Source organism: Heteronotia binoei, chromosome 12, assembly GCF_032191835.1.
Source record: "Heteronotia binoei isolate CCM8104 ecotype False Entrance Well chromosome 12, APGP_CSIRO_Hbin_v1, whole genome shotgun sequence".
NCBI classification, from domain to species: domain Eukaryota; kingdom Metazoa; phylum Chordata; class Lepidosauria; order Squamata; family Gekkonidae; genus Heteronotia; species Heteronotia binoei.
The window spans coordinates 35,051,536-35,066,885 of NC_083234.1; the positions used below are offsets into that span (position 1 = coordinate 35,051,536).

Consider the following 15,350-nt stretch of genomic DNA (forward strand, 5'->3'; position numbering starts at 1 on the left):
CCTGGAGGCTGGGAACCTGATGCCTGGCCCATTCCTGCGGCACATCCAGTTTTGGATCAGACTTTGACATCTGCCAGTGCCATCACTTGAGGGCCAAGCCCAAGACCTACCCTGCCCCTGCAAACAAACTGGAGTGGTCCAGTTTCTTTTTTTAAGGATAGAAATAGATTTTGAGCATTTCAGGGTAAAGAAAATGGTAATTTTGCAACTCAAGCTTTGGAACTTTGTGGTCTTCTTTTCCCATCCCCTGCTCTGTAAATACACTTGAAACACCACATCCCCTATCCTGAGATGGACACATGAAATGGCTTCCACTGGTGACATCGTAAGATCTTTTTCACTGATAAAGCCAGAGACTGGAGCCTGACACCTTCTTCAGTCAAAGTGATCTACCAATAAACAAAACTTTTTGCACCAAGCCTCCCAAGCCTGCAGTTTAAAGTGGCAGAATCCATAATTCTGTCCCTCATTTATCCTTTCACTCTGCATAATTGGTGAGGCTTACAATAATCACAAACACAGATAACCAGCAGCCCGCTAAGACTTTGGCATTAGACTGGTGAGCTGTGCTCTGACCATAGATGAATTGCACTAGTATTGCTCACAACCTCCATTTGAAAAGAGCAATGAGAAAGAAAAAGGAGAAACCAAAAGAGAGACAGAAAGAACAGGAGATAACAAGAAAAGGACTGGAGAGATCTAGTCAATGTAAAATAATATAGCAGATGGGGGGAAAATAACAAATGAGCTCCATGTTGCAAGCTGGAGGAAGGTTTTGAGGGATGACAGTTTGAAAGCCATTCACTCATCCAACCCTTTTCTTTTGATGAGCTCTGAAGTGCAGCCCACAGCCAACCTCACTCCAGGGCTCCTTTTACTCTCTGCCGATCCTCTCAGCACTCCCCCAGGCATTTCTCCCTCATGGCAGCTAGAAGTGTCCACCTTTGACCTCACACCCCTGCCTCCTCCCTGTGTTTGAAATGGCCCCAGGGCTTTCCTTTTCTTCAGCATATATCCCAGGCTCTGGATAAGAAGGCGGGGGTGGGTGGGTGGGTTATTATTTCTGAAAAAAAGCCCCGTAGGAACCCAAAGGATGTGTTTTAGCTGGACATCCCTCTCTCAAGCTGTATGACCACAGGTTGCTGCAAGAGGCAGACATCCCATTTCCCAAACAACGTTCACCCTCAGCTGTCATCCCTCTGCCCATTTTTGTACTCTGGATGTCACCTTTGAGGCATCACCAAGAAACAAACACCTCCTCCCAAAACACCACAACTGACAGTATCACGTGGCTGGTGAAGGCCCCTGGCAGAGAGAGACTGAAGGGCAGCTGTGACCTGGATTCGAGCGTGTCTCCACTGGATCAGAGTGCGAAAGAGGAAGAAAGATCCCATCCAAGAGCAGCCCAGTCTCTTGGAAACAGAATCATATGAGAGTCCTGAGCCACAATCCATGCTGGCACTGGGAGGCAGTGAGAATTTCTGGCCAGCGCACTCAGCTATCCTGGCACTCCGAAGGCTGCGTTCCCTGGTTCCTAGAGAGTAATGGAGGCCAGCAGCAGGACAGGGATGTCCGGATTTCTGTTCTGTGCCTAAGGCAACCCTGAGAAGGCAACGGAAAGGCAGTGGCTCCAGGGGGCCTCCAAGCCAATGGTCAGGAAGGAGCCTGGGCCATGGGCCGTCCTGGTGAAGGAGCCGCTGACAGGTTGGAGTGTGCGTTGGTGCTGATGGTGAAGTCACTGGGCTGTGGAAAAATGTAAGAGATGTGACGCGTGAGCAGAGAACAGGAGCTCAGCCAGCAGCCATCACAATCAGAAGCAGTCATGCAAACAACTCAGGCTGAGGGGGTATCTCAGAATGCTTAGCAACAGTGGCTGAGAACTGAGGGGGGAAGTTCTCATCACAAATCTTGAGCTGTGTCTGCCTCATGTATTAGTTGCTCATTTGTTTAGAAAATGTTTACGATACCCCTTCAAGAGACGTGCTTGAGGCAGCTCACAGGTCAAATCCAGAAAAATAATACAACAGCATAAAAATGATCTATAAGCCCATAAAACCAAGACAGGCATAAACAGCATAAAACGAGATTTAGCAGCCTAAAAGGACATTCATAAAACAGTCCCCAAGCTAGAAACAGGCCACAGTAACCGCTGAAAAAGGATGGAATAGCCTGAGTAAAAAGAAATGTATTGGCCTAATGCTGAAAGGGGAGCCTGGTGAGCTTCAAGGCCATTCCAAAGCTGTGGTGCCACCACTGAAAAAGCCCTGTCTTTTGTCATCAATCGCTTTACCCCAGCAGGTGTGGGGCACAGAGAACAGGGCATCAGAAAAGAATCTATGACACTGGGCCAAGGACAGGTGATGGAGCAACAAGTAAACATTTAAAAGGATAAATGTGATTGCGGGGGGAGACCGTAAAAAAGTCAAACCCATTGAGGAGAGACACAAATCTGAGGTATAGCTTGAGCAGAGGGAGGGCAGTGAGAGGCAGAGCTCAGACCACAGCTTGAGGGAGAAAACCTTGCTGCTAGAAGGAATGTCTCTCATCATGCCAAATGTGGAGAGAAAACATCATAGAGTTGAGCAAGATCATAATGCTGGGCCTTACATTTCGTCGGAAGAGCCGCTGCAGCAGGCTACGTTTGGGAGGATCAGGGAGCTGCTTCCAGTCCAGATCTGGGGAGCGGGTGCCGTTTGGTCCAAAGACATTCAGATCTTTAAAGCACTCGGTCTCGATCATCTAAAGAACAGTAAAAAGGTTATGCTCTCAGTGTGGGAAGGTGATGGCATGGAACTTGGATCCCATGACTTAGTTCCACATGAGCTTTTCTGTTTCTGCTGAGATGCAGTCCTTTGCTGTGGAGTGCATTCCTCTTGTGATAGGCACTTGTGGGCTCTTTGAAAAATGCTGGTGTTGCACAAGTGCTGAGCATGAGAGGAAGTACGCTCCATAGTGACCAGAGAGAAGTGAAAGCAGATCAAAGTTAAAGGATCCAAGCCAACAGCCTTTTAGGCCAGCCCTGAGGAGGATGAGCATTGAAGCAGAAGAGATATGACAGAGGAGTCAGCAAATGGGCTGTCAGGAGAAAATGGAACTAGAGTTCCAATTGGAGCATAAACCCAGATACAAGGAACTGCATGCCAGCGGCCCCAAAATCCTCACCTCATTCTGCCAGGGGATGGGGACGCTGCCCGTGGTGAATTTAACATAGAAGTCATTGTCAGTTTGGTCCAAGTTGACTCCCTTCACTGTGGAGAATTGTTCAATGTCCAAGACATCTTTGCAGTATACGGCCCGGGGCTGTAGGATAGACCAACAGATACGTTTTTTGCAAGTTTCGCACATCAAGCTGTGTCTTTGAGAGTGCAAGCTTCCTGCTCCATCCAATGACCCATGTATTTCCCCCTTACTGCCCCTTCTGTCTCCTAGAATGCATATGCAACATTGCTTCTCTATCTTCCTTCTTTCATAGAAGCCACTGAACGATTCTGAGGCTCAGTTTTGCTCAGGGATGAGGATTCAGGAGGTACAACCTGAGTGCATACTCCTGCTTTGTTGACCCTTGTGCCTCTAGCTTCCTTCTCTCTCTCTTTTGTCTCCCCCTGTGCTCTATTTTAGATTGTGAGCTGATACTTCTATGAGTTAATGAAAGACAGAGATTTCCTTAAATTTGCCAAGTGCCAGCTTCAATAAATGCACTGGGGAGAAAGCACCGGCACTATACACACAACATATCTGTATATAGAACCAATGAATGCAGAGAACGAAGAGCGCTTGTCCTCCTCCACCACCACCCCTACTACACATGTTCACCACCAGTAGGCTCAGTGCCCATCTGTGTACAAAGTCCACCCCAGGATCAGGATCATTGGTTCCTAATTATTCCGAATCATGGGGAGGAAGAAGGCAACCTATATGTGCTGTGTGGCTAATGTGTAGATAAGGAAGAGGCAGTGCACAGTCATGTGCGAGGGGTAGAGTCAATGTTCTTGCCCTCAGCTCTCCATGCACTGGCTCTCTCCACCATGTCCACAAACAGAGTCCTTCTACAGCTGTCACCCGCATCTCGCCACATGCACCAGCCACGTCCACCTCCTCTTGGCCTCAACTTACATCTGGCACGAAGGAGGGTTTCATGATCCCTGCTTCCAGCCGCTTGAAGTTGATGGTCTTGAAGAAGGGGTGCAGCTTCACTTGGACTGCCCCATCGGCCTTGCATCCAAGCCGGTGCTTGGGATCTTTGGTCAGCAGCTGGAGAGAGAGGGAGGGGAAAGGGGGGCAGGATAGATTCTGAAGAGATCGAAAGAACAGCCTCTCAGGCAGAAGCCGCAGGCACCTGGATCCTCTCAGCTTGGCCCATGAAACACTAAGGACCCTGAGCCATTCATCCTAACTTTATTCCTTCATCGGACCACATCTTGCTCTTTTGGCTGCCCCTGGCTGTGCATATTTTATAGTGGGTGGAAACATGATTCGCTGGTACTTGAGAGCCAGCGTGGGATCATGGTTGGAGTGCTGGATTAGGATTCAAGTCCAGTAGCACTTAGAGACCAACATAATTTTTCAGAGCTTCTGAGAGTCAGACCTCCCTTGGTCAGATTTGAGTGGAGATCCCTGAGTCCATTCCTGCTTGTATCTGAAGGCAGCTTTGACTCCCAAAAGCTTCCACCCTGCAAATCTGGTTGATCTCTAAGATGCAACTGAACTTGATCCTAGCTGTTCCACTGCAGACCAATGGGGCTACCGTTGGAAACGATCTTCATAGATTAGGACCAGGGAGACCCAGTTCTGAATCCCCACTCAGCCAGGGAAGCTTGGGCCAATCACGCCTTCTCAGTCGAACCTACCTCACAGGGCTGTGGTAAGGATAAACTAGAGGAAAGGAGGAGATAAGCAGCTTCATGTCACTGTTGGAAATACAGGGCTGGGCATACATGAGTTCCTGCTACAAAAAAAGCCCTGCTCTAATGTGTGGGCGCACGTGGACCCTTCTAAGCCTGTGGAAGCCGCCATTCTGTTGGTGGGATTGGAACAGCATTGGCTGAGAGAGGGTGCTGTTTACAGCATAATTTGGGTTAAGTGGGGCTTTTTTTGTAGTAGGAACTCCTTTGCATATTAGGCCACAGACCCCGGATGCAGCCAATCCTCCTGGAGCTTACAGGGCCTATTGTAAGCTCTTGGAGGATAGGCTACATTAGAAGGGTGTATGGTCAAATATGTAAAGGAGTTCCTGCTACAAAAAAAGCCCTGGTTAAGACTGCATCACCAGACCCCACTTGCACACATTAGGCCTTGGATCTCACGGTGCCTTTCTGTGCTTCTGCAAGGGTGAAACATTAATTTTGAAATCACTCGTGTTCACCACTGAAAAAGCCGTGCTGGATTCCCCATCCAGTTTCACTTCTTGTCATTCCCAGTGCTGGCACCTAATCTATCAAGAATCAAAATATTTAAAGGACTGTCTGTATAAACCTGCTCACTGGCTATGATCTGTAAACAAAGTATATTCCTTCAACTGCTGAAACAAGATGGGAGCATGTGCAGTTATTTTGTACTGAACCAGACCATTGGTTTACCAAGGTTTACCTAACGCAGGGGTCCCCAACCACTGGTCCGTGGACCAGTACAGGTCCATGGCCTGCTAGCAACTGGGTCGCGGAGCAAGGCCACACCACCTCTTTTGTCCACCTGGATCCTGAGCTGGCTGAAGGGGCAGCGCTACTGTGACCTTAGACTACCCCTCATTATAGGCCCCCTCTGATCAGCTGATTGGCAGGGTCTTTAAAAAGGAGGGGGAGGCAGATTGTCCACTTCTGTCACCTGGCCACCTAGTGAGGAGGCAGAAGAAACAGCCCCAGTCTCCCCCCCCCTCCATTTAAAGACCTCCATGGGGGGCAGGGATGGGGCATGGGTAAGGGGCAGCCTGGGGTGCAAAACCACTGGCCTGTGGAAAAATTCTCTTCCACAAAACTGGTCCCTGGTGCCAAAAAGGTTAGGGGCCACTGATCTAACAGACAGAGGGAAGGCAGCATGGCATTGCCCAAACTTAAGACTACAAAGAAGAAAAATAGCTGGATTTATACCCTACCCTTCACTTAGCATCTCAGAGCAGCTTACAATATCCTTCCCTTCCTCTCCCCACAATAGACACCCTGTGAGGTAGGAGGGGCTGAGAGAGCTCTGAGAGAACTGCTCTGGAGAGAACAGCTTTGAGAGAATTGTGACTGACCCAAAGTCACCCAGCTGGCTGCATGTGGAGGAGTGACAAATCAAACCCGATTCTTCAGATTAGAGTTTGCCACTCTTAACCACTACACCAAACTGGCTTCGGAAGACAATGGCCAGCCACCTCAGCTTCTCACTTGCCCTGAAAGCCCCTTCTGGGGTTGCTATAAGTCAGCTGCCACTTGACAGCACTTTACACGCACGTGTAACTATGACTGGCAGTGGCTCTCCAGGTAGAGAATGGTCTTTCATTATCGCCCCCTATCTGATCCTTTTAACTGGAGATGCTGAACTGAGGACCTTTTGATGGTAAAGCAGATGTTCTGCCACTGAGCCACAGTCCCGCCCCATGGAGGACAGGAACTTTTCTGCTGCGCCATTTCAACAATTTATTTATGACTTCTTTGCTGTGTCTCCAGAAAATAAAACCTTGCTTGAGTCAGTTTACAACAAATTCTACGCCATATAAAAATGTCAAAACGATGATCAGTGATTTTAAAATTGTGAGAACATCAGGAAATCTCTCATCTTGATCATTCACCTGTGGACAAGTTTCTGCATTACGTATGCATGCATGTGCTGTCAGGTCCTAACCAGCTTTAAAACACTTTCAAGGCACATGAGTAGGAGAGGTGGTTTGCCCTTTCCTTCCTCTGCAGAGTCTTCCTTGGTGGCCTCTCAGATAGGTACAGACCCTATTTAGCTTCCGAGGTCTGATAAGATCGGACTATACCATACCATTCCATGTCCCATATTTGAGTGCTAAATGCTCACAAAAATACCTCCCCCCCCCCCCCGATTATTGTTAATTTTTGTTTGACTGATCTCTGAGTTAGGGATTACTCTTGGTTGGTGAAGCGACACTATTTACCTGGGTCTGTTTGTTCAAATGTCTTTTGTTGCTCTGGGTGTTTTTTCATCTTGTATAGAAGGTATCTCAAAAGCACTGCTGATGATGGGGGCATAAATATTTAAACAAACACAATGCAGTGGGTTGTCATCAGCTGGTCCTATGCTGACTTGGTGAACAACATCTATAGAGTCTCTAGCCAGCATACTGTAGTGGTTAAGAGTATTGGACTAAGATCCCAGGTTGAAATTCTTGTTCTGCCATTGAAGCTCACTGGGTGACCTTGGGCCATTCACTCTCCTTTAGCCCAGCCTACCTCACAAGGTTGTTGTGAGGCCCAAAGTTGGGGAGAGAGAAGAAGATAGGTCATCCTGAGCTCCATGGAGAACAGGAAAGTTAAAAACATATCTGACAGGGAGACACCCTTTCCGGTCCTCACCGCCTTGCAGATGGCCTTGGCGTCTTCTGAGAACTTCTCCGAGTACTGCTCCTGTTCCTCCTGTACCCGCTTCTCCACTTCCTCCCGCTTCACCCGCTCCTTGCGGGCCCGGAAGGGTGACTGGCCTTCAATCATCTCGTAGATAAGGCAGCCCAGTCCCCACCAATCAGGACTGAAGGAGTAGCGCTCATTGTTAATCACCTCAGGAGCTGAGGGGAGAACAGACGAGAGCTCTGTCAGAGCTGCCAACAAACTACAAGTTTGCCACAGCACAGGAAAAGTATGGAGGGTGGTACGAGATGATGAATCCTCCTTCCTTCAACATTTGCTGTTCCCACAATGCACGCTGCTGACAGATTAAATCCTGATTCCCTTTTCCTGTCCCTCAATCCACACTTCAGCTGGGCTGTCTGCATGGATCCCCAAATAAACCAACACAATTTCTGTTTTTTAAAAATTTAGGAACAAAATTTATTTCCTTATAGTTCAGTCAGCTCTCAGCCCTAGGACATATAAAGAGATAATAAAGCAGATAATGGGATTGCACATTTCCATCTTTCCTCAGTTATGGTAATCAACCTCTGCATATTAGGCCCAAAATGTTTGGATTAGATTATATTTGCAAAGACTTCCAGAGATGGATTCCACAGCTCATGGCCAAGTAGGCCTTCAACTCAGGCCTCTTGAGTATCATGGCTTCAAACACAAGTGTCCTCCAACCATGAGTGGTCAAGATTGTCTTCAGCTGGCAACCAGAAGGGGTTGTGCCAGGCTACCCCAGGTGGATTTCCCATCAATACGCACCCATGTAGCCAACAGTTCCTACGCGGCCACGGATGGTCTCACCCTCCGGGATCTTGATGGCCAGCCCCAGGTCTGAGATCCGGATATGACCTTCAGGGAAAAAGGAAGAGAGAGGGTGTAATGTGTTCTCTGGCCCGGTGGATGGAGGAGAACCAATGATTTGGTGGTGAAGTATGTATGTATGCAGAAGGTTATCAGTCCCTGGAACCTCCAGTAAGACTGTTCTCTGCAAGAGACCCTGGAGAGCTGCATTCAGTCAGAGAAGACAATACTGGGTGGGGCAATCTGACACAGGGCCAAATTAGATGATATATTGAGAGATCAGTGAATGAAACTCCTGAGTGGTTTTCTTTGGTAAATAGCAGGTCTGTCAAGGATATGAGTGGGAGAGCAGTTCAGACTGCGGCCACAGTGCAGTGGAAGAGAAGGTTTAACCCATTCTTATACAAACTGGATTTCTTTACCTCAGTCTCCCCCTCTCCCTCAGAAGTGCAATTTGTGTCGTTAGGGTAAACATGGGAGGCTGTCTTATTTCATAGCCTGTATGTCTCCCCCAAAAGTGCAAGCACCACTACCACCAGTGTTCCCTCAAAGCTGAGTTAGCATCAGCTAGCTCACAGATTTTAGCCTCCAACTCACACATTTTTGTCTTAGCTCAGGAAGGATAACCCCAGAGCACCCTACTTTATGCAGTGGCTCACAACTTTAATGCCAGTAGCTCACAACTTTAATGCCAATAGCTCACAAAGTAGATTTTTTTGCTAACAAGACTCTGCAGCTTAGAGGGAACATTGGCCACCACCCAAAAATGGTACTAAAGGAACAGGTGAAAATGCTTTCTCCTTGTGTGACAACTCTAATACAAATCAACACACACACCCTGTGCCTGCTATTAATCAATTAAAGATGCTGGGGATCTCTGAGCCATTTGCAGATCTCCGAAGCATTTTATTTTTTAGTACATTTCATTCCACTGTTCCTCCAAGGAGCTTGGGTGTCCGTGTACAACAATCTCCCTTCTATTTTACACCCACAACAGCCCAGTGGACTAGGGAAAAAAACCACAACTGTCCCAAGTCACCCAGTGAACTTGCATGGGCACAATGGGAAATTTGAAGATGAGTCTCTCAAATCCTAATCCAGCACCATAACCTCTCACTACACCAGGCTGGGTCATCTATGTGGTCCTCAGCATAACACAGGTTTATATGGTCACCCATACTTTGCACACTGGTGGAAAGATGAGAGCGATCCAGAGGCAGAGGAACACGACCAGAAGCAAGAGAAAAGGTTCCAGATGTCCTCGGCTCCTAGACTACCTTGACAGATGGAGTGGGCTCGAAGTTTTGATTCCAGACAGCATACAGAGCTCCTACTCCAGCTGCCTTACTCGCACATCTCTCCAGTGTGATGCTGAGCAAACTAGCAGTGAAGGAGTGAGGCTGAGAGCCCCAGAAGCAGCCAAAGCAGAGCTCCCCTCCTCCCAACCTCTGATACGCCCAGAATCCAACACTCACCATCATCATCAAGAAGAATGTTCTCTGGTTTCAAGTCCCTGCAGAGAAGATACAGACAAAAACCAGAATGAGAAGCAGGGGCCGGCCTAAGTGGCCATGCTCTTGGCCTCTTCTGAATATATTTGGCGGGGGGGGGGGGGATAAGAACCTCTAGAAAGAGCTTACTGGTTCTCACAAAAACTGGATGAGGTAGTAAACCTGAGGGTGGACTGTACCACCTCAGATGCCATGTGAAAGTGAGGTTCTGTGGCTAAAGGTTTCTCACATGTGTGCATGCACACACGCACAAGTTCCTCTGACACAGAAAACTAGGACAGGGAGGCAAAGGGCTTATTTATTTACTTACTTACTTCAGTTATATGCTGCCTTTCTCCCCAATGATGGGGGGGAGGGAAAAGGATTTACTTATTCAATTCAGTTCCGCCTTTCTCCCCAATGGGAACCTAAAGCAGCTTACAATGTGACAGTCTCTCCTTCTCTGTTTTATCCTCACAACAGCCCTGTGAGGTAGACCAGGCTGAGAGCATGTGACTGGACCAAGGTCACCAGCAAGCTCCAAGAGCACAGCAGGGATTTGAACCTTCCAGATCCTTCTTTGACACTCTGACTGATACTTCATACTGATTCCATTTCAGCTTCCTCCTTGATGCCTACTTTTGCAATGTTTTTGAATGGAGGCTGGATGGAAAAAGTTCCCATCCCCACCTTCTGCTGGAACTCCCCAAGCTCCTGATTCCCTGGGATTGGCAAAGGGCGTCCTCCTCTCACCTGTATACAATGCCCTCCCTGTGCAAATGTTCAAGGCCGCAGCAAATCTCTGCAGCGTAGAAGGTGACTCGTTCATTGTCGAACCCAGGATTGCCCATATTGTAGATGTGGAACTTCAAGTCTCCGCCATTCATGATGGTGAGGACCAAGCAGAGGGCATCCTTGGTCTCATAGGCATAGGCCAAGCTAACCTGTAAGCAGGAAGAGAAGATGATGATACTGGATTTATACCCCACCCTTCACTTGGAGTCCCAGGGCAGCTTACACTCTCCTTTCCCATCCTGTCAGGTAGGTGGGGCTGAGAGAGCTCTCCAAGAACTGCCTTTGAAAGGACAACTCTGAGAGAGGTATGACTGACTCAAGGTCACTCCAGAAGCTGCATGTGGAGGAGTGGGGAATCAAACCTGGTTCTCCCATATTAGAGTCCACGCACTTAACTATTACACCAAACTGGCTTTAAATAGAGTTGGAGGGTATTGAATGATATTTTGACTCTGACTTTTGATGTAAGAACAGTCCACAAGCAGGCTTACAAAATCTAAAGCAGGAGTTCCCAATCTTTTTTGAGCCTGCGGGCACCTTTGGAATTCTGACACAGAATATTGGCTAAATACATTCAGTCCACAAAGGCTTGGTTGCTTTGTTCTGAACTAACTGAGGTTTTCGAGCAAGTCCTCCAAGCAGCTCCAAGGACAACATGGGAAAGATTGGCATGGGGAAGGGCATGCCAGAGAAGAAGATGCAGGGAAGACATTTCAAAAAAGCAAGAATCCCTCCAATTGGAATTCAGCCTGTCTCAGATTTATTTATTTACTTCATTTATCAGGGCTTTTTTGTAGGAAGAACTGTTTTGCATATTAGGCCACAGACCCCTGATGTAGCCAATCCTCCAAGAGCTTACAGGGCTCTTAGTACAGGGCCTACTGTAAGCTCTAGGAGGATTGGCTACATCAGGGGTGTGAGGCCTAATATGCAAAGGAGCTCCTACTACAAAAAAGCTCTGTCATTTATAATCCACACAGCACCTTACAACATAACATTCTCCCCTCCTCCATTTTATCCTCACAACAGCTCTGTGAGGAAGCTGAGGCTGAAAGTGTTTGACTGGCGCAAGGTCACCCAGCAAGCTTCCACAGCAGAGCAGGAATTCAAACCTGGATCTCCTGTCCTAGCCCAGCCACCACACCACAAGGACTCTGGGTAGTGGGATCATCAGTGGGTCTGGGTGGACACTCACCACAAACCGGCTGTTGACCTTCTCTAGAATCTGCTTCTCATTCAGAGCCATGGCCTCCCCTTTCCGCTTCTTGATGCGCTTCTTCTCCAGTTTCTTGCAAGCATACATCTTCCCCGTAGCTCGCACCTGGCATGCGCAAACCTGAGGGACAAGAAAGGGTGAGCTTACTAAGAAAGAGAACTCATGGCGTCTGGGGACCAGCAGAGAGCTTAGCGTGTCCAAAAGAAAGGTCTGGTACTCATGATGGCACTTGCAGAATACTCAAGAAGTTTGTTCATCTGCCAAGTGGGTCCAAGGCCGCTGCTGTGCTGCTTTCCAGAAAGGGGAAACCAAACACCTCAGCAACTCGCTTTGAACAAGTGCAAATAGGGTTGCCAAGTCCAATTCAAGAAATATCTGGGGACTTTGGGGGTGGAGCCATGAGCAAGGGTGTGACAAGCATCACTGAACTCCAAGGGAGTTCTGGCCATCACATTTAAAGGGACAGCACACCTTTTAAAATGCCTTCCTTCCATAGAAAATAATGGATAGGGGCACCTTCTTTTGGGGCTCATAGAATTGGACCCCCTGGTTCAATCCTTTTGAAACTTGGGAGGTATTTTGGGGAGAGGCACTAGATGCTATACTGAAAATTTGGCGCCTCTACCTCAAAAAACAGCCCCCGCAGAGCCCCCGATACCTGCAGATCAATTCCCCATCATTTCCTATGGGAATCGTTCATGGAGCTGCATAAAGGCTGTGGGGGTGGGGCTTCCCCCGCAGGCCAGGTGGCTGGGGGAGGGGGGAAGCCTGTAAAACCGGGAAATCCCCCACTGGGACCTGGGGATTGGGAAGCCTAAGTGCAAACAGCAGATCTTATATGTCTTCTAATGAAAGCACCAGAAGCCTCATGGAAGTCATGTTCCCCACATCAGAAAACCTCATGGTCAGGTTACACATTACACAGTAACCCCTGTCTAGCAAACTGGCATTTCATACTGCATCCTACCATTGTCTTTGCAAACAGGAATTTTTAAATCCTCCTCCTTTATTCATAAATAAATTTCTTCTCTAGTTCTTTTTTCCCACTGAGACCCAAGGCAGATTGCAAAATTTAAAAACAATGCAATAAAACAGCATCATAATATATACCACAGAACTGGCAATCATACTGAATTATCAGGATTAGAACGCACTGCAATTTTTAAAAATGCAATGCAAGCAATAAATTATACAATCTAATTACCTAAAAGTTTTTGTGGACATTAATATTTCAAGTCCATTCCTTTTATTAAAATAATCTCCATTTTTGCGTGTTTCTGGAGAATGTCAGAAATGTGGGGAGGGAGAAGCTGCAAGGGAGAAGGAACTGGAGCAGGGAAATGGCAGGTGGGGAAAAGCTTTAAGCAAATCTTCCTGCACGCTAGACCCAAAGCATAAGGGTGGGTATATTTTTGCCAGCTGAAGTGCTCCAAAATAAGAAATGCAGCTCAGCACCACAAGAAGACAGCACATTTGCTGAGTCAGACCATTAAAGGTCCTTTATTATTATATGGTATCCCTCTAGCATATTAAGAGTTGTTGTTTTCATTTATGGTGCATCTCTGCTTGAAAGGGGACACTACCTTTGATACCAAATAACACTTTAACATACTAGATAAGATGAAATCAGTAATTTGAAGAGCAGGCAGCAAGGCTCGGTTGTGTTAAAAGCTTGCACCGGGCTGAGAAAAATCAATGCGCTGGGGAGCAGCCTAGATTTAAAACACTTTCTTCCTGAAAGACCATGTTTATGTCCCCAGGGGTTTGCTTTCAACCACACTTTTTTCTGAAAACTTAAGTATAGTTAAATTTTTGGAAGATCAGGGGGCAATTTCTCCACAGTTCTCTCCTCCTGCTGTAGGAATCAGCAGAAATCACCTCCCCTCTCCTCCCAAAACTCCCCCCCCCCCATCATGTCTGGACCGAGATCTTACTGAGAACTTCCTCCTCAAGCACCTTTTAAAAAAGATATTGAAGCAGATACTTGAATTGGTTTCTTGCGGTAAAAATGCAATAAATCAATAATAACGATGTGTTACAGTTTCTGAATTGCCCTTTGGAAATACAGAAGCAGTTATATTTCTTTTTTACATTTCTATTTTTTATTGTATTTATCTTATTTGGATTCTTCTTTTTCACTTTTTTTTAGTAAAAAATAACATACTAGTAAAATAATGAGGGTTATCCACAACAGGGTAATAGTATTTTAACAAAAACTGTGTAAAAAAAACTCAGTTTCCATGCTGCAGCCTTCACATTTCAGAGTTTGATCAGAAAGGAAGAACGGTTAGATGTTCTACATTAACAAAGGGTGAGTTGATTAAGATCACATGATGATGAGTTTCTTAATTAAATCAGAACACATCTGTGTTTAACTAAAGCAGTAGTTCAGAAGGGCAGGGGGAAATGATGCATGAGTTTCAGCATTTTAGAAGAAATATTCTTCTTCTACACTGACGGAGAAGAAGCGTGTCTCAAGATCCCAAAGGAGAGCCTGCGGAATCAGAGCAATGGCCTGTAGAGTCCAGCATCTTGTTTCTCACAGTGAACAGCTGAAAGGCCAGTGAAAATTCAGCACACAGAGCATAGCCTCCACCCACCATTTATCCCTCAATATCTGAAATTCACAGGTACAGTACTTCTGAAAATGGAGGTTCTACTTAGCCACTGATGGGTTTATCCATGAATATGTCTGATGCCCGTCTAAAGTAATATAACCCAGCAACTGCTACTACCTGCCAGCTGTAGAGCTACAAATCCTTACATGAAGAATAGTAAACATTATTGGCGTGGGGGGACTGTTGATGCTGACTGATGCCTTTTGATCAACTGAAAGATTTGTAATCAATCGCACTGATTTATTCAACTCTGCAGCCTTTAATGCGCATCTGATTTCACACTGCTATTTTATTGACCTGTTGCCTCTGTGTTTTGCAGTTTTACGATACTACAGATGCCACCACCAGAGAAGCACCCCTGGCTATTGCGGTCACTTACCTCTCCGAAGCCACCTTTTCCAAGAATCCGGTATTGCCTGAAAGTGTCTTTGGTCACCGATTGTCTAAAACGACAAATTTGAATCGCTTACTGGAAGTCTGACCCTATGGGGATCAGTCTGGCAAAGCCCCCAGATAGAGGCTGAAGATGGAGAACATGGCTTTACCTCTCCAGGTATTTCCACTGGAGGAACCTGTCGAAGTACATGCTGTCCTGGTAATTCGTGAAAGGGGCTCCACTCAGGTACTCGTGCAGACGGCTGTGCAAAAGACAAGAGTTCAGATCCAGCAGCTTGTTCCCAGGGGTCAGCTCCATAGCCCCGCTCCCCGCCACAAATGATCAGGCCTGCTGGAATTGTGTCTCCCTTTTTATGAAAGAACCTATTTCTCACCTGCTCAGTATCCCTGCCAAACTGTGACCCTCCATCTATTATCTAATGCAGTGCAGTCCAAACTGCCCTTGCATATACAACATGGGGCTCAGTGACCGGCC

The 15,350-nt window shown here is 46.9% G+C and overlaps 1 protein-coding gene across 1 annotated transcript in view; it reads right to left on the reverse strand.

The window, feature by feature from the left end:
- Nucleotides 1–1,177: 1,177 nt before the first annotated feature.
- Nucleotides 1,178–15,350, reverse strand: part of LOC132580446 (G protein-coupled receptor kinase 5-like) — a 100,380-nt gene continuing 86,207 nt past the window's right edge. Inside the window, exons 6-16 of the mRNA XM_060251254.1 lie at nucleotides 15,025–15,117; nucleotides 14,859–14,922; nucleotides 11,841–11,981; nucleotides 10,604–10,794; nucleotides 9,836–9,873; nucleotides 8,319–8,408; nucleotides 7,515–7,723; nucleotides 4,114–4,251; nucleotides 3,163–3,300; nucleotides 2,608–2,739; nucleotides 1,178–1,743 (exon numbers count right to left, since the gene is read on the reverse strand). Of these exons, the coding sequence (XP_060107237.1) occupies nucleotides 1,654–1,743; nucleotides 2,608–2,739; nucleotides 3,163–3,300; nucleotides 4,114–4,251; nucleotides 7,515–7,723; nucleotides 8,319–8,408; nucleotides 9,836–9,873; nucleotides 10,604–10,794; nucleotides 11,841–11,981; nucleotides 14,859–14,922; nucleotides 15,025–15,117 (1,324 nt within the window). The 3' untranslated portion in view covers nucleotides 1,178–1,653. The remainder of the gene's footprint in view (nucleotides 1,744–2,607; nucleotides 2,740–3,162; nucleotides 3,301–4,113; nucleotides 4,252–7,514; nucleotides 7,724–8,318; nucleotides 8,409–9,835; nucleotides 9,874–10,603; nucleotides 10,795–11,840; nucleotides 11,982–14,858; nucleotides 14,923–15,024; nucleotides 15,118–15,350) is intronic.